This window comes from Coffea arabica, chromosome 11c (genome assembly GCF_036785885.1).
Source record: "Coffea arabica cultivar ET-39 chromosome 11c, Coffea Arabica ET-39 HiFi, whole genome shotgun sequence".
Classification (NCBI taxonomy): Eukaryota; Viridiplantae; Streptophyta; class Magnoliopsida; order Gentianales; family Rubiaceae; genus Coffea; species Coffea arabica.
Genome location: NC_092330.1, coordinates 44,193,262 through 44,213,785, shown reverse-complemented (window position 1 = coordinate 44,213,785; position 20,524 = coordinate 44,193,262). Strand labels below are relative to the sequence as shown.

General features: G+C 38.1%; 1 protein-coding gene and 1 long non-coding RNA gene across 2 annotated transcripts; one reads left to right on the top strand and one right to left on the bottom strand.

Moving 5' to 3' along the window:
• Positions 1 to 7,702: 7,702 nt before the first annotated feature.
• On the bottom strand, positions 7,703 to 10,627 carry LOC113715483 (uncharacterized). Its single transcript, XM_072070703.1, has 2 exons — positions 10,021 to 10,627; positions 7,703 to 9,058 (listed from the first exon to the last, which is right to left on the bottom strand). Exons 1-2 carry the CDS (start codon positions 10,126 to 10,128, stop codon positions 7,961 to 7,963), a joined length of 1,206 nt encoding a protein of 401 aa, XP_071926804.1. The 5' UTR covers positions 10,129 to 10,627; the 3' UTR covers positions 7,703 to 7,960.
• Positions 10,628 to 17,845: 7,218 nt separating this feature from the next.
• Positions 17,846 to 20,359, top strand: LOC140016632 (uncharacterized). Its single transcript, XR_011822846.1, has 2 exons — positions 17,846 to 19,449; positions 19,525 to 20,359. It is a non-coding gene; the product is annotated as an uncharacterized lncRNA (long non-coding RNA).
• The last annotated feature ends 165 nt before the right edge of the window (positions 20,360 to 20,524 follow it).

Below are 20,524 nucleotides of genomic sequence, written 5' to 3'. Positions count from 1 at the left end.
CAACAGTGCTGGCTTCATCAGTGGTGGAAACATGTAGACTTTGATGGAGTGCTGTGTTTGCTAATGAGGTGGTGAGAAAGTTGTCCTGCAAGCATTTCTTCCACAAGGGTTGTTTGACAATCAGCATGCTTCTTGTCCTCTGTGTCGCTCAATATTATAAGTGGCTGGGGTATGAGAATTTAGCAACAAGAATATATGACAGGATACAATCAATTGCTTTTTGGCCCACAATTTCGTTATCTTCATACTTTTTTTGAGTTCGTCCTCTTTTCTTTCTTCAAGATTTTTGGGAGATTCATCAAGATCTGTTGCCTACTCGTGGCTTGTAGTTTTTCTTTCCTGTCATATCCATTGCTCTAACAGAAGAGAATTTCTTCCAGAAGCCAATCTATGGTTGCCCATACGCGACTGACTTGTTCTTTTGCATCACAATTGTGAAATGCTCTGTATTATTTAACGCAAGTTTTATTATCTGCTCAACTGAAAAATGGCAGTTTCATTTAACGGGAAAATAGACAATGAAAACCAATAAAAATCGATACTAGACGTTTATTATGATAGCTCACAATCACAGTAGCGCAACCAAAGCACAAATGGAATTTACGCTACTGAACAGTAATTCTATCAGGATGTGGCAAACTTGAAAGAGTAATGTTTACCACGCACTATTAACTAGACAGATCAGTAAAGAGGAAAGCAGGACATTCATCGATTTCTTTATTTAGCTTCTTCTTCTCCCAGTGAGCTGCTGAGGAAGGCAAGTAATTATACTGGTAATAATGATTTCAGTAACTGATGGAATTCGAGGACACCCATTTCAGGAATTTAAGCTTTTGGTGCTCCGCTTCAATGAATTCCTCGGCTTCCTCATTTACGCCTTCATCGTAAACTTTGTTGTTGCCATCTCTGGCGTACCCTCTGCCATAGGGACCATAAGCAGACCAGGCATCTTTTTCACCGCGGGATCCATTACCAGAGCTGGTGCGCTCCGACTCAGGGGCTCTCCAGGAATCCATGGTTCTCAACTTTTCACTTTCGGACCTGACTGCCTCAATTCCATGGGAGGTCATCTGAACACTAGAATACGGAGGAGCATCTGGAAGCTTATGAACCTGGGTGGCAACAGTGGGATTGGGATCGCGTTGATCGCGACCCTTGGCAGACCATGGACAGCTTGTTCCCTTCATTTGTTAGCGCTTCTTGATGTTTGGGCACTTCAATAACCAAGAATTAGAGCTTTCAGTAGATGCATAATAAGGGTTGCCGATGCATTGATTTTATACAGCATGCCTTGTCGTAAAAGTGCTGGAAATTAAGATAAGGTAGAATCTGATGCCCTTTTGGTTTGCCACGCTTTTGGTTAGGCATATTTCACGATCTAGTTACAGGTAAATATGCAAGAAGATTAACGAAGCTGCTCAGGGAGAAAGGGGTGCGTCATACGTGCCTCTGGTGAATCTTCTAAAGCATAAGTTGAAACTTTTGACGCTCGGGGGCTTCGAATTCTGGAAGTGGATACAAGCCTGCCACATGCAACTTGAAATATCAAGACAAAAAAAGGAATATAACATCGATCGCGTGATGATAACCCAAAGGAAGCACCGGTCGTTTAAAGTGCGCGCTATCGAAGTTTGACACAAACTCCTGCTGGATCAGTGGATCCTCCGCATTAAGATCTGGCCACGATTTTTAAAGAGGGAATATAACAAATCTGCCAATAAGTGAAGTTTAAATTTGAGGGATAAAATCAAAGAAACCAGAATATGAAGGACCAAATTATTCTCGGTAAAACACGAGGGGCAACATTGAGACCACGATCAAACGTAAGGGCAGAAATCTGAAATTCGCTATAAACTGATTTTTTTTCCTTTTTAACGGCTTGGCACAAAACTTTTAAAATTAACATCAACGAAAAATAGAAATTATGAACCCATTTTCCCACTTTCTCATAATCATAATTCCAAGCAATTTAATGTATCCATCACAATTTATTCCGTGTTTCCAATTCCATACAAACACGATTCTAGATTACCCAAGCAGCACGTTTCCAATTCCACCCTTACTTTCTTTCATTGTTGAACATGTTCATGTAATTTTAGCTCCTTCACTCCGTGGCTATTCTTGGGATGCAGCATCATCCCATAAAAATAAAAGGGCAAAATACACTTTACCCCTCCGTGATTTTAGCGCTTTTTCATATAATTTTCCTATGATTTTAAAAGTTATACATAACTCTCTCATGTTTTGGATTAAATGTTAAAATGATGGAATTTGCATTCTACAATGGAATCAACTAAAATGTCAAAAGTATCCCTATATAAAGTTAAAAATTATTTATTAAACACTGGGGATTATGTATCCATATATTTTGAAATTATTAGGAGGTTATATGATAAAACACTAAATCATAATGGGATTATATGGTAAAACATAAAATCATATGGGGTTAGAATGTCATACATATTATATTTATATATTTTGATCACTTCAACTATTTTAATTTTTAAATAAGAGTAATTTTGACATTTTCATGGATTCCGTTACAAATGATCATTGTCGTCACTTTGACACTTTAATCCAAACTACGAGCGAGGTTATATGTAGGTTTTGAAACTATACGAGATTTTGTGAAAATTCGCTAGAGATTTTGTGAAAATTCGCTAAATCACAGGGGATAAAAGTGTATTTTGCCCTAAAAAAACCCCAGCCCCCAACAAAAAAAGAAAAAGGTATTTTCCCCCTTCTTTTGCTTGTCATTGACATTCTCTTTTCCTTCGAATTTGGCGAAAGCTTGAATTTTGAGTCGTAAATGTCGACTGACATATATGATATCCCTTTTACTTAGGCTGAATTTAGTAGTTTTATTTGTATGTCAATACATATTGAGCAAATGGATACATTTTGTAGTAGATAGATAGATGATCCGAGGTGTTATTTCAAAGGCTCCTTCAGATTGAACAAAGCCCGCATAATATGCATATCCAGGGATGATACAGTTAAGGACGATTCCCCTAATTTAGTATTCCAGAGACTTGGCAATCCACTGAGCAGCATTGGAGGGCCAGTTTTGTTGGTTCAGGTGCTGACAAGATGTTGGGTGACGAACACGACCCTCAGCGTAGTAGCTGGAGCTCACTGTTTCGTAAGTGTTGCTAGGTCCATTTGGATACCCTGCAGGATAACCATGACTGTCATGATGATCGTAGCCGTGGAGTTTGCCATGCAAGCCATCAGTCATGTGATGCTTGCCCATTGAGTGCTTATCATAGCCATGGCTGTTGTAGTCATTGTACTTGTGGTGATTCCCATACCCATCACCATTAATGCTGTGCTGCTGCCCATAGCCCTGATAGCCAACCTCATGGTGATGAGGCGTGGCGATATTGGGATAAGGCTTCACCTGCTGCATGCTTGAACCACTGTTGTAATAGGCATTCTCGGAGCAGTAATCCTGTTGCTGTGCATAGCCATGCTTCGCGTAATAATCGTCCTGGTGCTGATAACCGTTCTTGTAGTACTCATCCCCATATGTGTTTGCATAACCGACTTGGGGATATGGTTGAGATTGGAGCACCATTTTTTCCCTTGACGAATTTTGAGTGCCTGTGGCGTGTGCTGCTGCTATTTATGGGTTAAAATCCCAGATTCTAATTAGATAAGAAAGGCATCCAATTCTATTTGGCAAGTGTACGTGTGTTGCTGTCCAGCACCCTTGACAGTGATTTCGCAATATAATACGATCGTGCGCGTTTAAAGATGTTCGACGTCTTTATTCCCAACTTCTGCGGACGAATTGAATTTGCTTTTGTCCCGTCCCTGTGAAAATTTGCCTTTAATTTTTTTAAAATTATTTGCTTAACCTTTAGTCATTTCAGAAAGAAAAAAAAAAGAAGAAAAGAATATAATCTCGGAAAATTTTATTAAATCTGGCATATAGTTTCACAATCCTTATTGTCCAAGTTGCAAAGGAATTTAACTATTGCGGCTGGTCTAGTGGTTAGGTATTTTTTCCGCTGTCAAGGTTCAAATCCTGCCGATAGGGAAGGAAACAAAGAGATTTTTGAACGGGCTGTTTTAATTTTTTTCTATGATCCTGCCGCACTTGGGCTCCTTTTCACGGTCTCCCTGAAGATGAAGCTGTGAGTGATACTGATGTTACTTTCTGGTATTGTATAATCCACACCACAATGAGCTACGTAAGTAAAGTATTCTATAATCGTTGACATCACAGAAATCTTTCAGATGTAGAGCACAATATTGCCTGGATTGCGGGTACGTAAAAGAAGAAAAGTTTGGCTAATGTATGTTTACCTCTCATTTTGAGGCACTAATTGGATGATAGAATACACAACCCCTAAAAACCTTGTCAAGTTTGCCTTGGCTCGACTTACCTTGCCCTTTTGTGTATTTGTATTTCTGTACATTTCATTGCTTCTTCGCCTTTCATTCTCCGTATTCAGTTTCTAATTTCAGACAATTAACGTCCAAATATGAAGATCAAACTGATATTCAAGCCTAATACACCATAGTGCTTACGCTGGATTAAGTAGTTTTATTTGTGTGTTAAAGTTAATACATATGCGGCAAACTGATACACATTGCAGTAGGTGCTAGGTAGATAGATGATACCCCCGGCATTATTTAAAAAGGTTGCTTCAGATAGAGCAAAGCCTTTATATATAAGATGAACATCCAGGGATAATTGTGGAAATCCACTGAGCACCCTTAGAAGAAGCTCAGTATTGTCGGTTCATCTGCTAATATAATTAATACGGTGGGCAACGAACCTGAGCGTAGAAGCTGTAGCTCATTGTTTCATAAGCATTAGGTCCATTTGGATAGTTCGGATAGCTCTGGGGATTCCCGTTCCGCCCATTGTTATGCTGACCGTAGTAGCCCTGGTAGAAAACCTCCTGATGTTTGGAAGGTTGAGGAAGCGTGGCCATGTTGGGATCAGGCTGCATCCGCTGCATGCTTGAAACCCCGTTACAATAGCCATTATTTCCTTTACCCCTCTTGAGAACTTTCGATTGTGTGGTGCTGGTTGGAGGGTTTTACATATATATATATATATATATATATATATATATATATATATATATATATGTGCTATTTATAGGCTAATCCACGATTGTCTGTCGCTAGGTAGGAACGAACGCATCTAATTCTATTTCTGCAAATGTATGTGGTGCTGTTTAGCACCTCTAGACAGTGATTTCTCAATGCAAATATACAATGTGGGCTTTTAGAGAGAATCGACATCTTTACTCCCAAGTTGTATGGACGAATTGAGTCTGCTTGTCCTGTCCTGTGGAAATTCGTCTTACTTTGCATTAGTACCATACTCATCGCGAGTTACACATTCTGGAAAGAAGAAGAAGACTACTGTCTCTGAACAACTCATAAATCTGGCACATATATTTTCACCGTTCTTCTTATTGTCCAAGCTGCGAAAGAATTTCGATTGTAGATGAAACGCAGAATTTTGGTCAACGGTACAGGAGAAGCTATGCTGGACTATGCACAAGCTCTCAAATTAGCACTCAGTAAAGCACTGGAGCAGCAGCATTGGCAACGAGTGCAGCTGGAAATCTCTTCACAGAAGCTACTAGATCTGTTGACTACCAAAGAAAACTAAGGATGTTAGACTTTTTGCTCAACTAGAAGATATCCACAGTTTAAGGCTGTTATTTTTGAAATGCTCATTTATTTTGTCCTCAAATGATAGTAGTGGTGGGGGTAGGGGCTGAATTCGTAATTCCATGCGCCTCTGTTCACCCCAAGCCAAGAAAAGAAACAAAAAGGAAAGCACCTTTGTAGCTCCATTAGAGGCAAAGACAGCAGTATCCGCCTCCCTAAAGAAAGGAAAAGGGAAGGATCATTCAGACATCGAGCAACGTAGCAGGGGTTGGTTGCCCGTGATTTTATACTAAGTAGTGTATAATTTACTTTTGAGGATTTGGTGGCAACATGATGTTTCAAATCAATATAGGATACTGCAGCGGTTTACGGCCACTTGTCTCAGAATAGGCACCATGTAACTGGAATTTTGGTAGCCGCATGGAATTTCATAGGAAACACTAATTGACAAAAAAAAAAAACAGATGGATTATTCTCTACCTCTCTGGAATCGTACATTGTGGACTTAGACTACTTCCACCACCACCCCCACAATTTACTATGTACTTAAGAGTTCAAATCTATGGAGTCTAATAAATGAGTAGACTTCTGATAGACTGAGTCTGCATATCTAAATTCATGGCCCCTATGACCTCGAGTCTGTGAATTTGTTTAGCACAAATAGATAGGATAACCAGTTGCCCCTGAAGTAAGCAGAGTGCAAACGAGAGCTTTAGGTGATTATTAAAATGGCAAGTCAACTTGGTAACATGGCTCAAAGCCGCGGGTCACGGTCGTGGCCCGAACCGTCCCACATCTGTTGCGGTTCTCGGTAAGACGCAAATTTTTGAAACATTTAATATTCTAAAATTGTAAAAAAAAATATGATAAACAAAAATTATAAAAAATGAGTAAAAATAATAAAAATTCGAGGTGACTCGAGATAACTCGAGCGACTCAGCCGAGCTCTATCAGTCTCGAAGACGTCTCGACCAAATTTTTGATGATTCATTATCTCATAATCATCTTGTCCCGGTGTCAGAACGGAAGGCCCGTCACAGTGATGACTCGGCCGGGTCTTTGAACCATGCTTGATAAAGAGAAATAGTTACAGCTTGATGTTGATTTTTAGTAGAGAATCCATACTTTATTTGAAATTTTCGCCATAACAAATAAGTCAGTTGCATTACAAAACAGGTAATACCAGCTCAAGCCATTATTATGCCAAGCCCAGAAACCCTTTCCGGGGGGGAAATCATACTCTGCAGATGTATGTGTATGCACTCGTATAATTATAATTTCCGAGCCTAGCATATAAGACTCAAGTATCATAATGGTGGAGATGCACGTTTCTGACAGCCAATGATTCTGTTGAGAGATGCCAAGACATGCCAGCCAACCTTTTAACACATAAACAACATAGTAGTATAATGCAGGGCATCAGATGCTTTAATTCTGGACTCTTCCACAGAAATTTAAACCATTCCTCGCTATAATATAGAAGACACAAGCATCACAGTCCTGGCTTTTGATTAACTCGCTGTAATGATCTTTTTCATATCCTTGTATCATAGGACTAGGAAACAGTACTTGGAACCACGATTAATCACCAATCCTAACTTCAACCTCCAAATGGTCGATATGCAGTAGTTGAAGAATGACATACTTTCGAGGCTTTACCTAGTAGCACAAACAGGATAGCTCAACCATGTACAAATTTCTCAAACCCAATCGCGTCCCTAAGATGACCTTTTAGCAGTAAAATAACGAACATCAGACCAAACAACCCACTTTATACCAATTGCAAGAGCAGTGAGCAGGTCCTACAAGAGATGAAAGAAATTCTGACTGCATATATTGCTATCATTAAGAATCTGATAGTAGAAATTAGAAAGCTAAAAACGCATATAGTAGAAAAATATATGAATAAATTAGTCTGCAATCAAAATTTCCTAACATCAGGGAAAGCCCAGAAACCATACATCGTTTGGGCACATATTATGGGGTTATACCATATCAGTACAAAAGTGATACATGAGCCTCACGCTAAAAGGCCGCTCTCCATCACACCACATTCCCAACATTGTAAAACAGATGAGTCCATTCTCCATGAAAACTGATTTCAAAAAAAGTTATATACAAAGTTTCTCCTAGGAATCCAAGCATTCATCGACTCTCTCAAACATTTCTAAAGAATGATGCAAATTGCTCGGCATGGTAGCATGATCCCAACAGTGACACACTCCCAATCATGAATTGTCAAATAAAACTATCCATGAGGTGCCACCTAACTGCATCCAAAAACCCTTAACAGGAATGACATTCAAGTCATCCATTCAAATCAGCCACTTTCCCTCATGCAATTCCCAGGCAAAAGAAATCTGTACTTGTCAGCACTCTCCAAAAGATAAGCCGGCAAATGGACAGCTGAGTAAGAATGGGGTATAGGTCCCATCTTCCCTATAATTTCCTTGAATGTGTACTCTTCAGGAAGCATGTCAAATAGATCAGCCCCTTTGCAGATAACTCTCTGCACTCTTTTAGGGTTAAGAAAATGCGAGAATCTCACCCTGTCAAAGTGGCTATAAGCCTTCATCTTGAATATGAACTCGCTTATATGGCGGAAGCAAAAGCTACAGTGCCAACCAGCATCAGCCAGGATTACTTCAGCTTGGCGATAATGCGCATACCTTGTCTTTCCAGATTGGTATCTATGGATTGAAGCTCTCCAGCTATTGTTATCCACAAAAAACTCAAATGAGTACAGATAATTTTTCAGTCGAAGGTGAAGGACTTGAGGTATGTCATCGCACCATCTCAAAAGATTGATGGTGTGTCTGCTTGGTATCTCATCCACATCTGACATTATTAACAAGTCATCATCCTGAATACCAGCCTTTTTGAGAAGATAATCTAATGCCAGTCGCTGATATGCCTCTTCAATAAATGGATTTTCTCCTTTTCTAAATCTCCCTGGAATTTGCCCATAAGTCAATCGTGATTCAACAAACTTAAACTGCTCACGATTACTATTAAAGACCAAAGGCTTTGGTAATCCCGTGAACGTTGAATTCGACTCAAGCAGGACAAATTCTGTTACATAAGGGTAAAGTTCCTTCCATCGAACAGTTAGGAGATCAATCTCATTACTGAACAGAACTGCATCAAAGACACGCCTTGGGTACTCTCGGATTCCCCAACCATGAAGTCTACATAGATTCTCCATCGATACATTTTCGTGGTAATAATGAGGGATTTCATGGAAAGGTTGAGGAGGTTTTTCCCACAATGGCCGTAGAAAGTATGTGATCTTCTGACCGTGTACATATATAAAAAAGACGCATGTCGGGATTAAAATTAATAGAAAGATATAGGTCTTCAAATCCAGCCCACGCAAGATACATTTTAGTCTTGTCATGCTCAAAGCCCGACCAGAGTCCTGCAAGAAACCAATAGGCGATATTTTAGATTCTGACAAAATAAAACCTTCAGAAATATATCCAAGTTCCTGAAGCAGAAAATGAATCATATCACATGAAATCATCAACATATAAAAAGAGCCTCAATGGCTGAGGATGACCTAACAATTACTCGAGAACAAACAGCAAAACGAGTTTCCTGCAGAACTTGATGCTCCGTAATCAAAAACAAAAAATAAAAAAAAAGTACAAAATGCAGAAAATGAGCATGGAAATTTCAAAATCCAATTTTTAGAATAAAGCTGGATAGCCTCCCCATGGCAAAGGTTGTGGAGAGTGAAGGAGGCTCCATAAATAAAATAAAATAAAAAACATGATATTATCTTTGGGTCTGTATAAGAAGATGCCAATTTCAATTAACCAAAAAACCCCCCAAACTTTCATTTAGCAGATCATTCATTTAACAAAATAAGGAAGCATACAGTCATTTAATCAACAGTTCCAGGAAGTCCCCCGCTTCCGATAGACCTAAGAAATGACGAAAGGAAGGGGCCTTTGCTAGCCAAAAGGATTCAAAGAGTGAACAAAGAATTGAATCTCAGATTTTAACTCCTACAGTGGAGGATACAAAATAAACATGAAATAAAACAGTTACCTTAAAGGGGATTGTTAGAAAGAAAATTTATGCTTTTTTCTAAGAGACACAAAAAAAAAATTGAATTTTTAGTATCCCCTTCCAATTTTCTCACAGCCAAAGAAAAAAGGATAAGTCATTAAAGGGAAAAAAACCCAGACGCAAAAATTCATGAACAGCCCAGAAGCAGAACCAACAATGCCAACAAAAAAAAGGACCCAAAAAACAGCAAACAAACCGAAGAAGTAGCCATGGATCGGAACATCAATCAGTCCATAAAACGAAAAGGGTTAACAGAAAAAAATTGTAAAAAAAATAAATAAAATAAAATAAAAATAAAGACTTTACCTCGTCACTGGCACCACCGCAGTTATCATCGCTCTTCTTGGAACAATAATGAGATCCCCCTTCCGCCACCTTACAAACTTTTTCCCAAAATTTGGATAAACTCCACATATTTCTCCACTTCCCTCTCCTTCAATATAAATACGATATAGTATCTACTACTATATTTGGCAAAATTAATATCTATCACAGAAAATTTGGCTCTTGGGGTTCACAGATCAAGCCCCCAAAAATCCCACAACACCAATGAGATCTCCCCACCCCAAGTAAATAGATATTTAGTTTGGCTTCAGCGCCCACACCCCCCTAAATTTTCTCAGACCCCCTAAATATTTTCTTTTTCGGAAAATACAAGGTGGTATTCTTTGTAATATCCTATAGACGATACCAATCAAATAAAAGAATTTTTGAAGCAAAAGAAAATCAAACACGAAATGGGATTGGAAAAGGAAATTGGAACCAAGGGACCAAACCGGAAAGAAGTATGAATTGTAGTTAGAGATGGGTTGGCCGTGCCTTGCTGTTTAATGGGTGGTGGCAGTTGTAAAGATTTCAAGGAAGCCGTTTCTCTTGTCTTCTACCCCATTGCTCTGCATTTATATTTTCGAATGAGGAGAGCATTTTGTTTTTGCTGTTGACCAAACTGTCCACGGATTGATTGCTGCTTGATCAATTTTCTATGGGTTTCTTGGTCATTTTACCTGCGAGAATTCCTGGACTGGGTACTCGGGGAATTTTTCTCATCTCTCATACGCGTCCATTGACTGGCTCAAGAGACTGTGTCGCGTGTATCGTGTACTTGTTCGCTAAGAATTAGTAGTACCAAATGAGGATTAGTAGTAAACGAGCAAGCTTTATATTTTCGTTTGAGACGGTACACTACTCGGTTTAATACGTAGATTAATCTTATATATATTAATATTATTATTAGATATATAATACATATACAAAATTTTAATTTCACATATCATCCATTTTACTGTAATCGTGTATACGCTGACTGCCAGTGTTAAAAAATTTATGTATTTAAATGGACTAATCCACGATCAGAATCTCAGTAGAATTGGGCACGATGGCTGATAAAAAAGAATTCTTTTTTTAGCCAAAAAAACAAATTTTTTCTTGTGCATTGCTACAATTGTTTTTTTTTTCTCTAACGAAGAGTAAGAGGGAGATTTTTTTTTTTTTTTAAAAAAAAGGAAGCATATTGTACTCGAAGGGGGCCTACTACACTGATATGCCATGGGATATTCTCGTAATCCAAAATTTGAAGTTTAGAATTTAAAAGTTTTATATGTTGCACTGAAAAACTTTCAAGTGAGAGATATATGAAGGCTTATTTTGTTTTTTTAAAATAATAATTTTAACCTTCTAGGTGAAGCGGCTTTTCAGAATGGTTGAGTGTCCACAATTCAGAGGAGGAGATGAATTTGAAACGTATTCATTTCTTGGTTTCATTGCATCCGTCAATATCAGGTCTAATTTAGGAATACCGCTTCTAATTTTTTTCCCTTATTTGTGATTAAGGATTTTTGGTTGTAACGGCTCGCTAGTGCAAAAGTTTATGACACCTGGCGTTGTACGTGCCTTTTATTCAATGCAGATGCTTTGGCTGGACCGGACCACCCATGACTCCATTTCGGAATTTTTATAGCCATAGGCCCATAGCCCGCCCACAGGAGAGTGCATTGACTTTTTCTTTTTTGGAAAAATAAAAGGAGTCTTCATCTGATATTACAGGCCAGAGTGATTTACAGACGATGTGGACTGATGCAGGAGGGGCATCATTACGAAGCCTTATATGGTTAGATTTTTATTATTTTTTTTCTAGCAAGATGCACGACCAATTTTATCTACTCATTTTTGGTCAGATGTAATAGTTCAAGTGTAAGTATTTCGGAAAGAAAAAATCGTTTAAAACGTTGTTCATATTTTTAGGAGAAAAAATAAATATAGTACGAGCTAGATCTTATTATTTTAGGGATAACAATGAATATGAATCGGACTATTTATTTAATTACAAATGTGATCTAATTTTTTTTATCTCTAAAGAATTTTACGTAATGGATTCAGAGATAAAAAAAAGTGATAAAAAATTTATATTTGAACCAATTTTTACCAACTTAAATTTATACGGGGTGTAATGTTAACATTTTAAAAGCGAATAACGAAAAAATTTACAATATTTGATGAAATATAAAAATGTCATGCACGATTTTCCCTTTTGAAAATGTAAAGATGGACCGGGACAGTTTATAAATGTAAAGTAATAATTGTTGCGGGTATGTTAAATGCGACTTAGGTATTTTAGCAAGTTTCCATTGGACGGTCATTAAAAAAAAATAAAATTCTTTGATTTTTTTGTTCGATACGATAGAATTCCTATAGTCTAAATCAGCATATTCTAGGGGGGAAGTGGAAGGAGACTCGATATGAGTAAAAATTTCATTGAAGTTGGTAAAAAAAGACCGTCACATATTATAACAAATTTTGTAGGAGGCGAGGTTTGATCGTACTCCCGAACGTGATTTTCATTGTTCGCTTCCAACCTTAATTACACTACTTATAGCTAGGGAAGGCAGACTTACAGCTAGGGAAGGTAGACTTACAGCTAGGGAAGGCATATTGGTCTGGTCTTATAACGTTAATATATGTTTTCAAGTGTATGGTATTCCCCTTCCAAAAAAAAAAAAAAAGAAGAGGATATGGTATTCCATTCTGTAGGGTCCCAACAAATTGAGTTGGATGTTAGATTTAAAATGAGCCCGGACTGGAGTCAGCGCCCTCAATCAAAGGGGCAGCACATGGTCACAATTCACCAGGGCTCTCAAAGCTCTTCAGTCTGTTCAAAAACATTTAGAATTATTTATTATCAATTAACTTAAGTTGTATTGGTATATCCTTGTAAGATACGGCTGAATTAACGAGTAAACGCATTAAATAGTCATTAACTGGTCTGACAAAATATATGATTGAGATCAAATTTGTCTTAGACAGGATAATCAGTAGGAGTATTATCTCTTCTTTTTTTTTTTTTTTATTTTAGAGAGAGAGAGAGAGCACTCCTCGACTTGCAAGTGGAATGAGGACCACTTGCAAGCTAAATTACGCAGCTCTATTACTCTTTACCGAGTCCATTTTATTACGTAAAAAGTGCAAATTGATAGGGTCATTGACTTCAGTAAAAAACAAACCATATTCTATGGTGAGGGTGTGCACGGGAGGTTGGGTCATCATCCCACATCGAAAGATCGTGAGGTTTTTATTTTGAATTTAAGGTTCATGAGGTGCCCGTCTTATCACCAATTGACTGAATCGAATTGCTCTGTGAGTCCCTCTTAGATTATCTGTTATTGGATCAGTTTATCCGTTAACTCTCGTGCTTGTTCTAATTGTGTATGTGAGTATGTTTCTTACTAAAAAAAGATAGGGTCATTGACTCATTTCTCTTACCCATTCATATTACCTTTTCAAGCGGTCATCAATGTTATGGAGTATTGATTCCGCTGCACAACTGCGAGGGTTCCAAGTTTGATTAAGTACTTATTTCACAATGATTTGTTAAAAAGGGTTTTTCTAATGAGTGCACATTAGGCTCTCGCTTAATACACTTAATATTCACTTAACATATCATATATGTATATATATATATATACTAATAATTATTATCATCCCTTTCATTTATATACTTTCTCTATTTAACTTTATCTATCCTCCATTGCATTTGTTTACTTTTTCTCATTAATCTTATATTTAAAAAAAAAATATGACACAGCAAATATATATTAACGAGTGACTTATAAGCACCAGTTAGACACAAACACTACTAAAAAAAAAAAAAAAGTAGTAAAAAGCAAAATAAATAAACAAAAATATATGCATTAAATGCATGAGTCTGTTGGTTTTGATTAGACATTACCGTTTGCGTGTTAGTGTGCTGCCAAAATTTCATGCAAAAAGGCAGAAAGGACTCAGCAACAATTTGTTTGTAGTAGATTTTTCTGGATAAACATGCACCAACTAATGAAGAGCCACAAGTTGAATGCTGTTTAATGCAGTGGAACCATAAACTTGAGTGTGCATTCACCGCCTCAAATTCGCTAGTATCAATTTTTGGTACATTTTGGTGGAAGTACAGCGTTACTCCCTAACCAATGCAAGCACTCCAATGCATTTCTGGAATGCCATATTTTAGCATCAATTTTCCAAGACTTATCTAATCCAACTTCACTTGTAAAATTTGAAACAATTTTTTTAATATTCAAAGCTAAAAAGATTTCACATAAAAGTTTACTATTTGAACCAGTCCAGCCAAACTGACCTAGAATTTAAATCCCAAAGTTCGTCTCAATAAAACAATGACCATTTGAGGCATTTGGTAAGTGAGTTTTGATACAAATACTAATTGGTTTCAATTTCACACATAAAATAATGTTCATTTAAGGTTAATCGGGATCGCGTAAATGAGTTTTGTAAATCCTTTTTATGAATTTAATGATTAACTATTAAAGACTAGACTTTCATTTACTCATTATTTTCTTATTAATTTGACTAACAGTTGTACATTGTACACTCGTTAAGAGCAAATTCAAGTGTTAGTTTTTTTTTTTTTTTTTTTTGGAAAAAGTGTAATTCATTGAGGGCATTATCTAATTGTAATGATGTTTACTAAGACAGTAAGGTATGTACGAATTAAGTGTGTTAATACTCAGCTAGAAAAATTCACATATTACTAAAACTTATTGTGTAAAGTTGCCAAACGCCATATAGATTTTTTTTTTCTCAGATCCTTTACTACTTTTACATTTATTATACTCTATAGTGATAGAACTTGTGGAATTAGAGCCAATCGGGTCCCCTGTTTAAGCACTGCCCTTGACTGTAGCTTTCGCGGTTGAGATGAAATCTGCGGTCCTCCACCCCTCCTTTCTTTTCCAGTGCTGACTTTCTTGACTTGCACTGAAACGCGGCAGCCCATGACTTGCTAAATGTGTGGTCGGCTCAAATCCAAAATGATATCCGGAATCGGAATTCCAAACAGCTACTATATATCATTCGTAAATCAAAGTGATTAGCATCTATTGTAACGCTGTCCCTACTTGCTTAGACTATTATCCTCTAGTAATAATAATATGACTTTGCCCCAGGACATATGGCGCAGCGATTGAGGGGTCGGTCTTGAGTTGCCGGTTCCTCATTAATCGGAGTTCGATTCATACCCGTTGTGCCGCACATCTTGGCTCGTCCGAAAAAGTTGTATGGAGCTGTCGGCTTCCCTCCGATTTGGTGTATCAGCTCGGGTCCAAAGGACTCGGATCGGAACATGTTCCAGGTTACTAAAAAAATAATAATAATAATATGACTTCTTGCTACAATAGAAAAAGGGTTTAAGTACAAGTTTAGATTACAAGCCAACTTCCCAATTTTAACATCCGTAAACTTCTGAGAAGATCAATAGGATTCATAGCCAAGTCTATGATCTACGCTATTTTTAATTTTCTCTATTCCTAATCGTAAAGCGGCTTGGTTGCATCTCCATTCAATTTACATTTTCAAACATTGACAAATTAACACAGTGCTCTAAACAAGAAGACTATTAGCTTACACTAAGATTTTATAACAAGAGATTTTATAATAAGACTCTACACTAAGTTTTCATCTTTCTATTGCCACATTAATGAGATGCACCTCTCAACTACACATTAATATATTTCCCTATCATAAATGATTATTCACAGAAATTTTACCCCTCAAAAAATTAAAAAAAAAAATTTTAAAAAAAAGAAGAAAAAAAACCTAAATGGGCTCAATAATTTTGGAAATCATACTTCATGTGGGAACCTAGACGATCATTGTTCAATGGGATAATGATTGCCTTCACAAACGGAAGGCACCCTCCCATCATATCTTGATCAATAAGACCTTTCACTAATCATTTGTATTTACGCGGAGCAGTCATCCTGCGATTTCATTCGAGGAAGTGCAAGACTCGTATAAAAATTTGCATACTCTTTCAATTGAACCTGTCAAAGGATTTATTGATGTTATATATATATATATATATTGAATGCTGCGCGTAGACAGACTATAGCCCATAATGTTCGGACAGAGAATGAAAGAACCATTCAGCACGTGCAAAAGAGTGTTGAATATTGAAGCTTCCTACACATTACGATTAAACACAAGGAAACCTCTGCGTGCATTATTGCACAGCTCTCTAAAGAGTTTTCAACTACTATCAGTTGTTCTTCCTCCATGAAAAGGCGAAAGAAAAATGGCGATTTATCCCTCCCAACAACGTCAATACTTTGCTCTTTCCGTCTCATTTCCTGGTGGTTCCTCTCTAGTTTCTGAGAAAGAGAGAGAGTGATTGCAGTTTTCTTGTTCTAGCCCGGCATGTAGCTAGCTATCAGGCTCACGACACGAGTACATAATTTAGCATTTAGCGCGAGGACTTTATAATCAACGATGCAAACAAATCTACTACGTAGTATTATACTGGTAGCAAGCAAATGGAAATCCCTTTCAAAGAATAATAATTTGAAAAAAAAAAAACCGCAATTTTGGCATACGTTAAAATACGACAGCTGGGTACCACTGAGCCAAAAGCACGAGGGGTGAGGACTAAAATTCCAAACGCATCACCATCAACGGTCCTCAGAAACGCATCAGAAGAACTAGGAATTACTTACGCATCATATGCTGGAAGAAAACTATGCAAAATGACGAAGACTTGGAAAGCATTTCATGACTAATCATTCATGTCAACGCAGTATTTTCTTTAATTATTTTTATTCTTTTAGGGTTCAAATCTTCTGGTCCAATGGGATTTTTTTTTATTATTAATCTTTTATTTACGAAATCGGCTCGTTATCATTCAATGTTTAATTGCCAACCTGCTCCAGTTCCAATCTGTTCCATATTCTTGTCCAGGTTATCAACATACAGAGGAGACGGGCGCATCTCGAACAACGTTTACTCATTTACAAAGCTAATATTGCAGCCAACTAAAACAAGACAAACGTATTCAAGCACAAACCAAATACTGGACTAGGGCTATAATCAGAGCCTTTCGCATTTATTGTTATTCCTTAAAATCAAAGCCAACGGTCAGTTGAGCTTTTAATCATTACCCTTTTAATTTTGTAGTTTTTCTTAAACCACATGTACGTACGTACTTCAATCACAAAGGAGATCATTACGATTTGATTTCTCAGTTGTATGTGTGTCACTAAAATACGCTGCTCCACACAGACATGCATGCTGCACAATAAATGAAGCATTTTCTAGCCAGCTTCATTTTTCTACTGAACTTTTTAGGTTTTTTTTTTTTTTGTCTTAGTGGCCTAAAATGTAATTGAAGAAAGCTGGTCCAAAAGAAATTTATTCCTCAATTTTCTGGTAAAATTGTTGATGTGATTTGAGAGGGGCAGGCGGGGCCGGCGGGAACACAATGGACCATCACAGTGCAAGTGTTTGAAGGAACGAAATTTAGAGAGAGAGTTTTGGGAAGATTTTCTTTATTTCTCTGATGCAGACTAATGATGGTACCGATGCCTATTTATAGGCTTTACACAAGAAGGTCATTGATTATCCTCTCACCTATCAACCACTAACAGATATCTATCAACCACTAATAGATAACAATCATTCCTATCATATCTCTAATTGATATACATTCAAACATTAAGAATATTCACGAATCTTATCTGATACCAATTACAATTCAATCCAACACTCCCCCTCAAGTTGGTGCATAGATGTCATGCATGCCCAACTTGCCGAGTGAGTTGTAAAAGTCCTTAGTCAGCACGGCTTTTGTGAGTATATCAGCTAGTTGATCTTCAGATCTCACAAACGGAAGCCGTATTATTTTTTCTTCAAGATTCTGCTTGATAAAGTGCCGATCGACCTCAACATGCTTAGTACGATCATGTTGAACTGGGTTATGGCTGATATCGATAGCAGCTTTGTTGTCACAAAATAAGTTCATCTCAAATCTAGGAGAAAAACCGATATCGGCCATCAACCGTTTGAGCCACAGAAGCTCACACATACCTTTAGCCATGCCTCTAAATTCAGCTTCTGCACTCGATAATGCTACCACCTTTTGTCTCTTGCTTCTCCAAGTAACTAGATTACCACCGACGAATGTAAAGTAACCTGAGGTTGACTTTCGATTGGTAGCATCTCCTGCCCAATCGGCATCAGTGTAACCATCAATATTAAGATGACCATTTTTGGAAAATAAGAGACCCTTCCCAGGAGAACCCTTTAAGTACCGAAGAATTCTCATCACAGCTTCCATGTGCCGATTACTGGGTGAATGCAAAAATCGGCTGACCACACTAACAGAATAGGCAATATCGGGCCGAGTATGTGACAAGTAGATCAGCTTACCGACCAATCTTTGATATCTCTCTTTGTCAGTTGGTTTCTGATATGGATATTCTCCTAACTTGTGGTTTAGCATAATTGGCGTGTCAGCAGGTTTGCAATCCAGGAGCCCAACCTCTGCCAACAGATCAAGTACATACTTCCTCTGGGATAGGACGATGCCTTGTGCCGATCTCGCCACTTCAATTCCCAGGAAATACTTGAGATTCCCCAAACTCTTCATTTCAAATTCAGCCGCCAGCTGATTTTGTAGTTTGGAGATTTCCTCTTCATCATTGCCTGTGATAATCATATCATCGACATAAATTATTAAGGCAGTTACCTTTCCATGCCGATGTTTTAGGAAAAGAGTATGGTCAGCATTACTCTGCTGAAAACCATACTTCTTCATAGCTAGCGTAAAACGGCCGAACCAAGCACGTGGTGACTGTTTGAGTCCATACAATGCTTCTGTAATCGGCACACAGTAGTTGTTTTCGATACTGTAGAACACCCCGGTGGGATATCCATGTAGACTTCCTCCTCCAGATTCCCATGCAGGAAAGCGTTCTTCACATCAAACTGATGCAATGGCCAATCCAAATTTGCCGCAAGAGATATCAGTACTCTAACCGTATCCAATTTAGCCACTGGTGAAAAAGTTTCCTGGTAATCGATGCCATAGGTCTGAGTGTATCCTTTAGCCACGAGACGAGCTTTATATCTATCGATTGATCCATCAGCCTTATACTTGATTGTGAAAACCCATTTGCATCCCACCGTCCTCTTCCCATCTGGTAATGGGACCAAAGTCCACGTGTCATTTTTTTTGCAATGCCAACATCTCATCCTTAATTGCTTGAGTCCAGTTTGGATCTTTGAAAGCAGCATGCACATCTTTTGGAATGTCAGTTGACGACACATTATTCACAAAGGCTTCAAGAGGTTCAGATAGCCTGTGAGTGGACATATAATTGGCAATGGAATACTTTGATCGCTTTGCATGACTTTCTGGAGAGTACCGAGTCGGTGGCTTACCCCGATTGGATCTGTCAGGTAATACATATCTTGCAGTAGTATCTAACATAACATTAGAATCAGCAGGAGTACTTACCTCAGGAACATTCTCAGGAGACATGCAGTTAGGTACTGAAGAGGGAGGGATTATATCAACAATTTCATCAGTAGCATCAGCATTTCCATCGGCAGCTCCTCCATCGACGGCTCCATGGACAAAATCAATAGGACAGCTAGCAACCATACTTTCATTAGCAGCTTTATCGGTTCCATCGACAGGGGGCTCCGTGGGCTCGGCAATGGGAGAAACAGTAGCTTCACCGACAGAATCAGTGGGACAGCACGGCCACGCTAATCCTGGCCAATTCTTTTCTTCTGTATCCCTTGTCTCCCCCTGAAGGGAAGAATTGGATGCCGAGGAGAAAAATGTGTCCGACTCCAAGAATGTAACATCCATGGTTTCATACATCTTGCTAGTGGTTGGATCATAGCACCGATAGCCCTTCTTGTGCACTGCATACCCCACGAAGACACAACGAACAGCACAGGGATCAAGCTTACTTCGTTGATTCTTGTGCCGATGAACAAATGCTACACAACCAAACGCCCGTGCCGGAAGCATTAGAACCGATGGTAGAGTGAAATGTTGAGACAGTGCTTGCAGCGGTGTCTGGAAGTTGATAACTTTTGAAGGCAGTCTATTCAATAAATAGACTGCTGTTGTGACTGCATCATTCCAATATCGGCGAGGAACATGGGCACCAATCAGTAATGCTCTTGCTATTTCAAGGATATGTCGATTCTTTCTTTCAGCTACTCCATTTTGCTGTGGAGTTTGGGTGCATGATGTTTCATGTATAAGACCATTGATATTAAAGAACTCTTGTAGTGGCCGATTAACATACTCACCACCATTATCAGATCGAAGAATCTTGACTGTTGCTGAAAACTGTGTATGAATCATGGAACAAAATGACTTGAAAATATCAAGAACTTCATTCTTATGTTTTAACAAATACAACCAAGTCATTCGAGTACAGTCATCTACGAAAGTTACAAACCAACGGACTCCAGTAGATGAAGTGATCGGGGATGGTCCCCAAACATCAGAATG

Excerpts from the sequence above, each read along its gene's own strand:
- LOC113715483 (XM_072070703.1), bottom strand. The coding sequence starts at position 10,128 with ATGTGGAGTTTATCCAAATTTTGGGAAAAAGTTTGTAAGGTGGCGGAA. Across the intron at positions 9,059-10,020 it reads GCGGTGGTGCCAGTGACGAG|GACTCTGGTCGGGCTTTGAG; the intron begins GTAAAGTCTTTA and ends GGTTTCTTGCAG.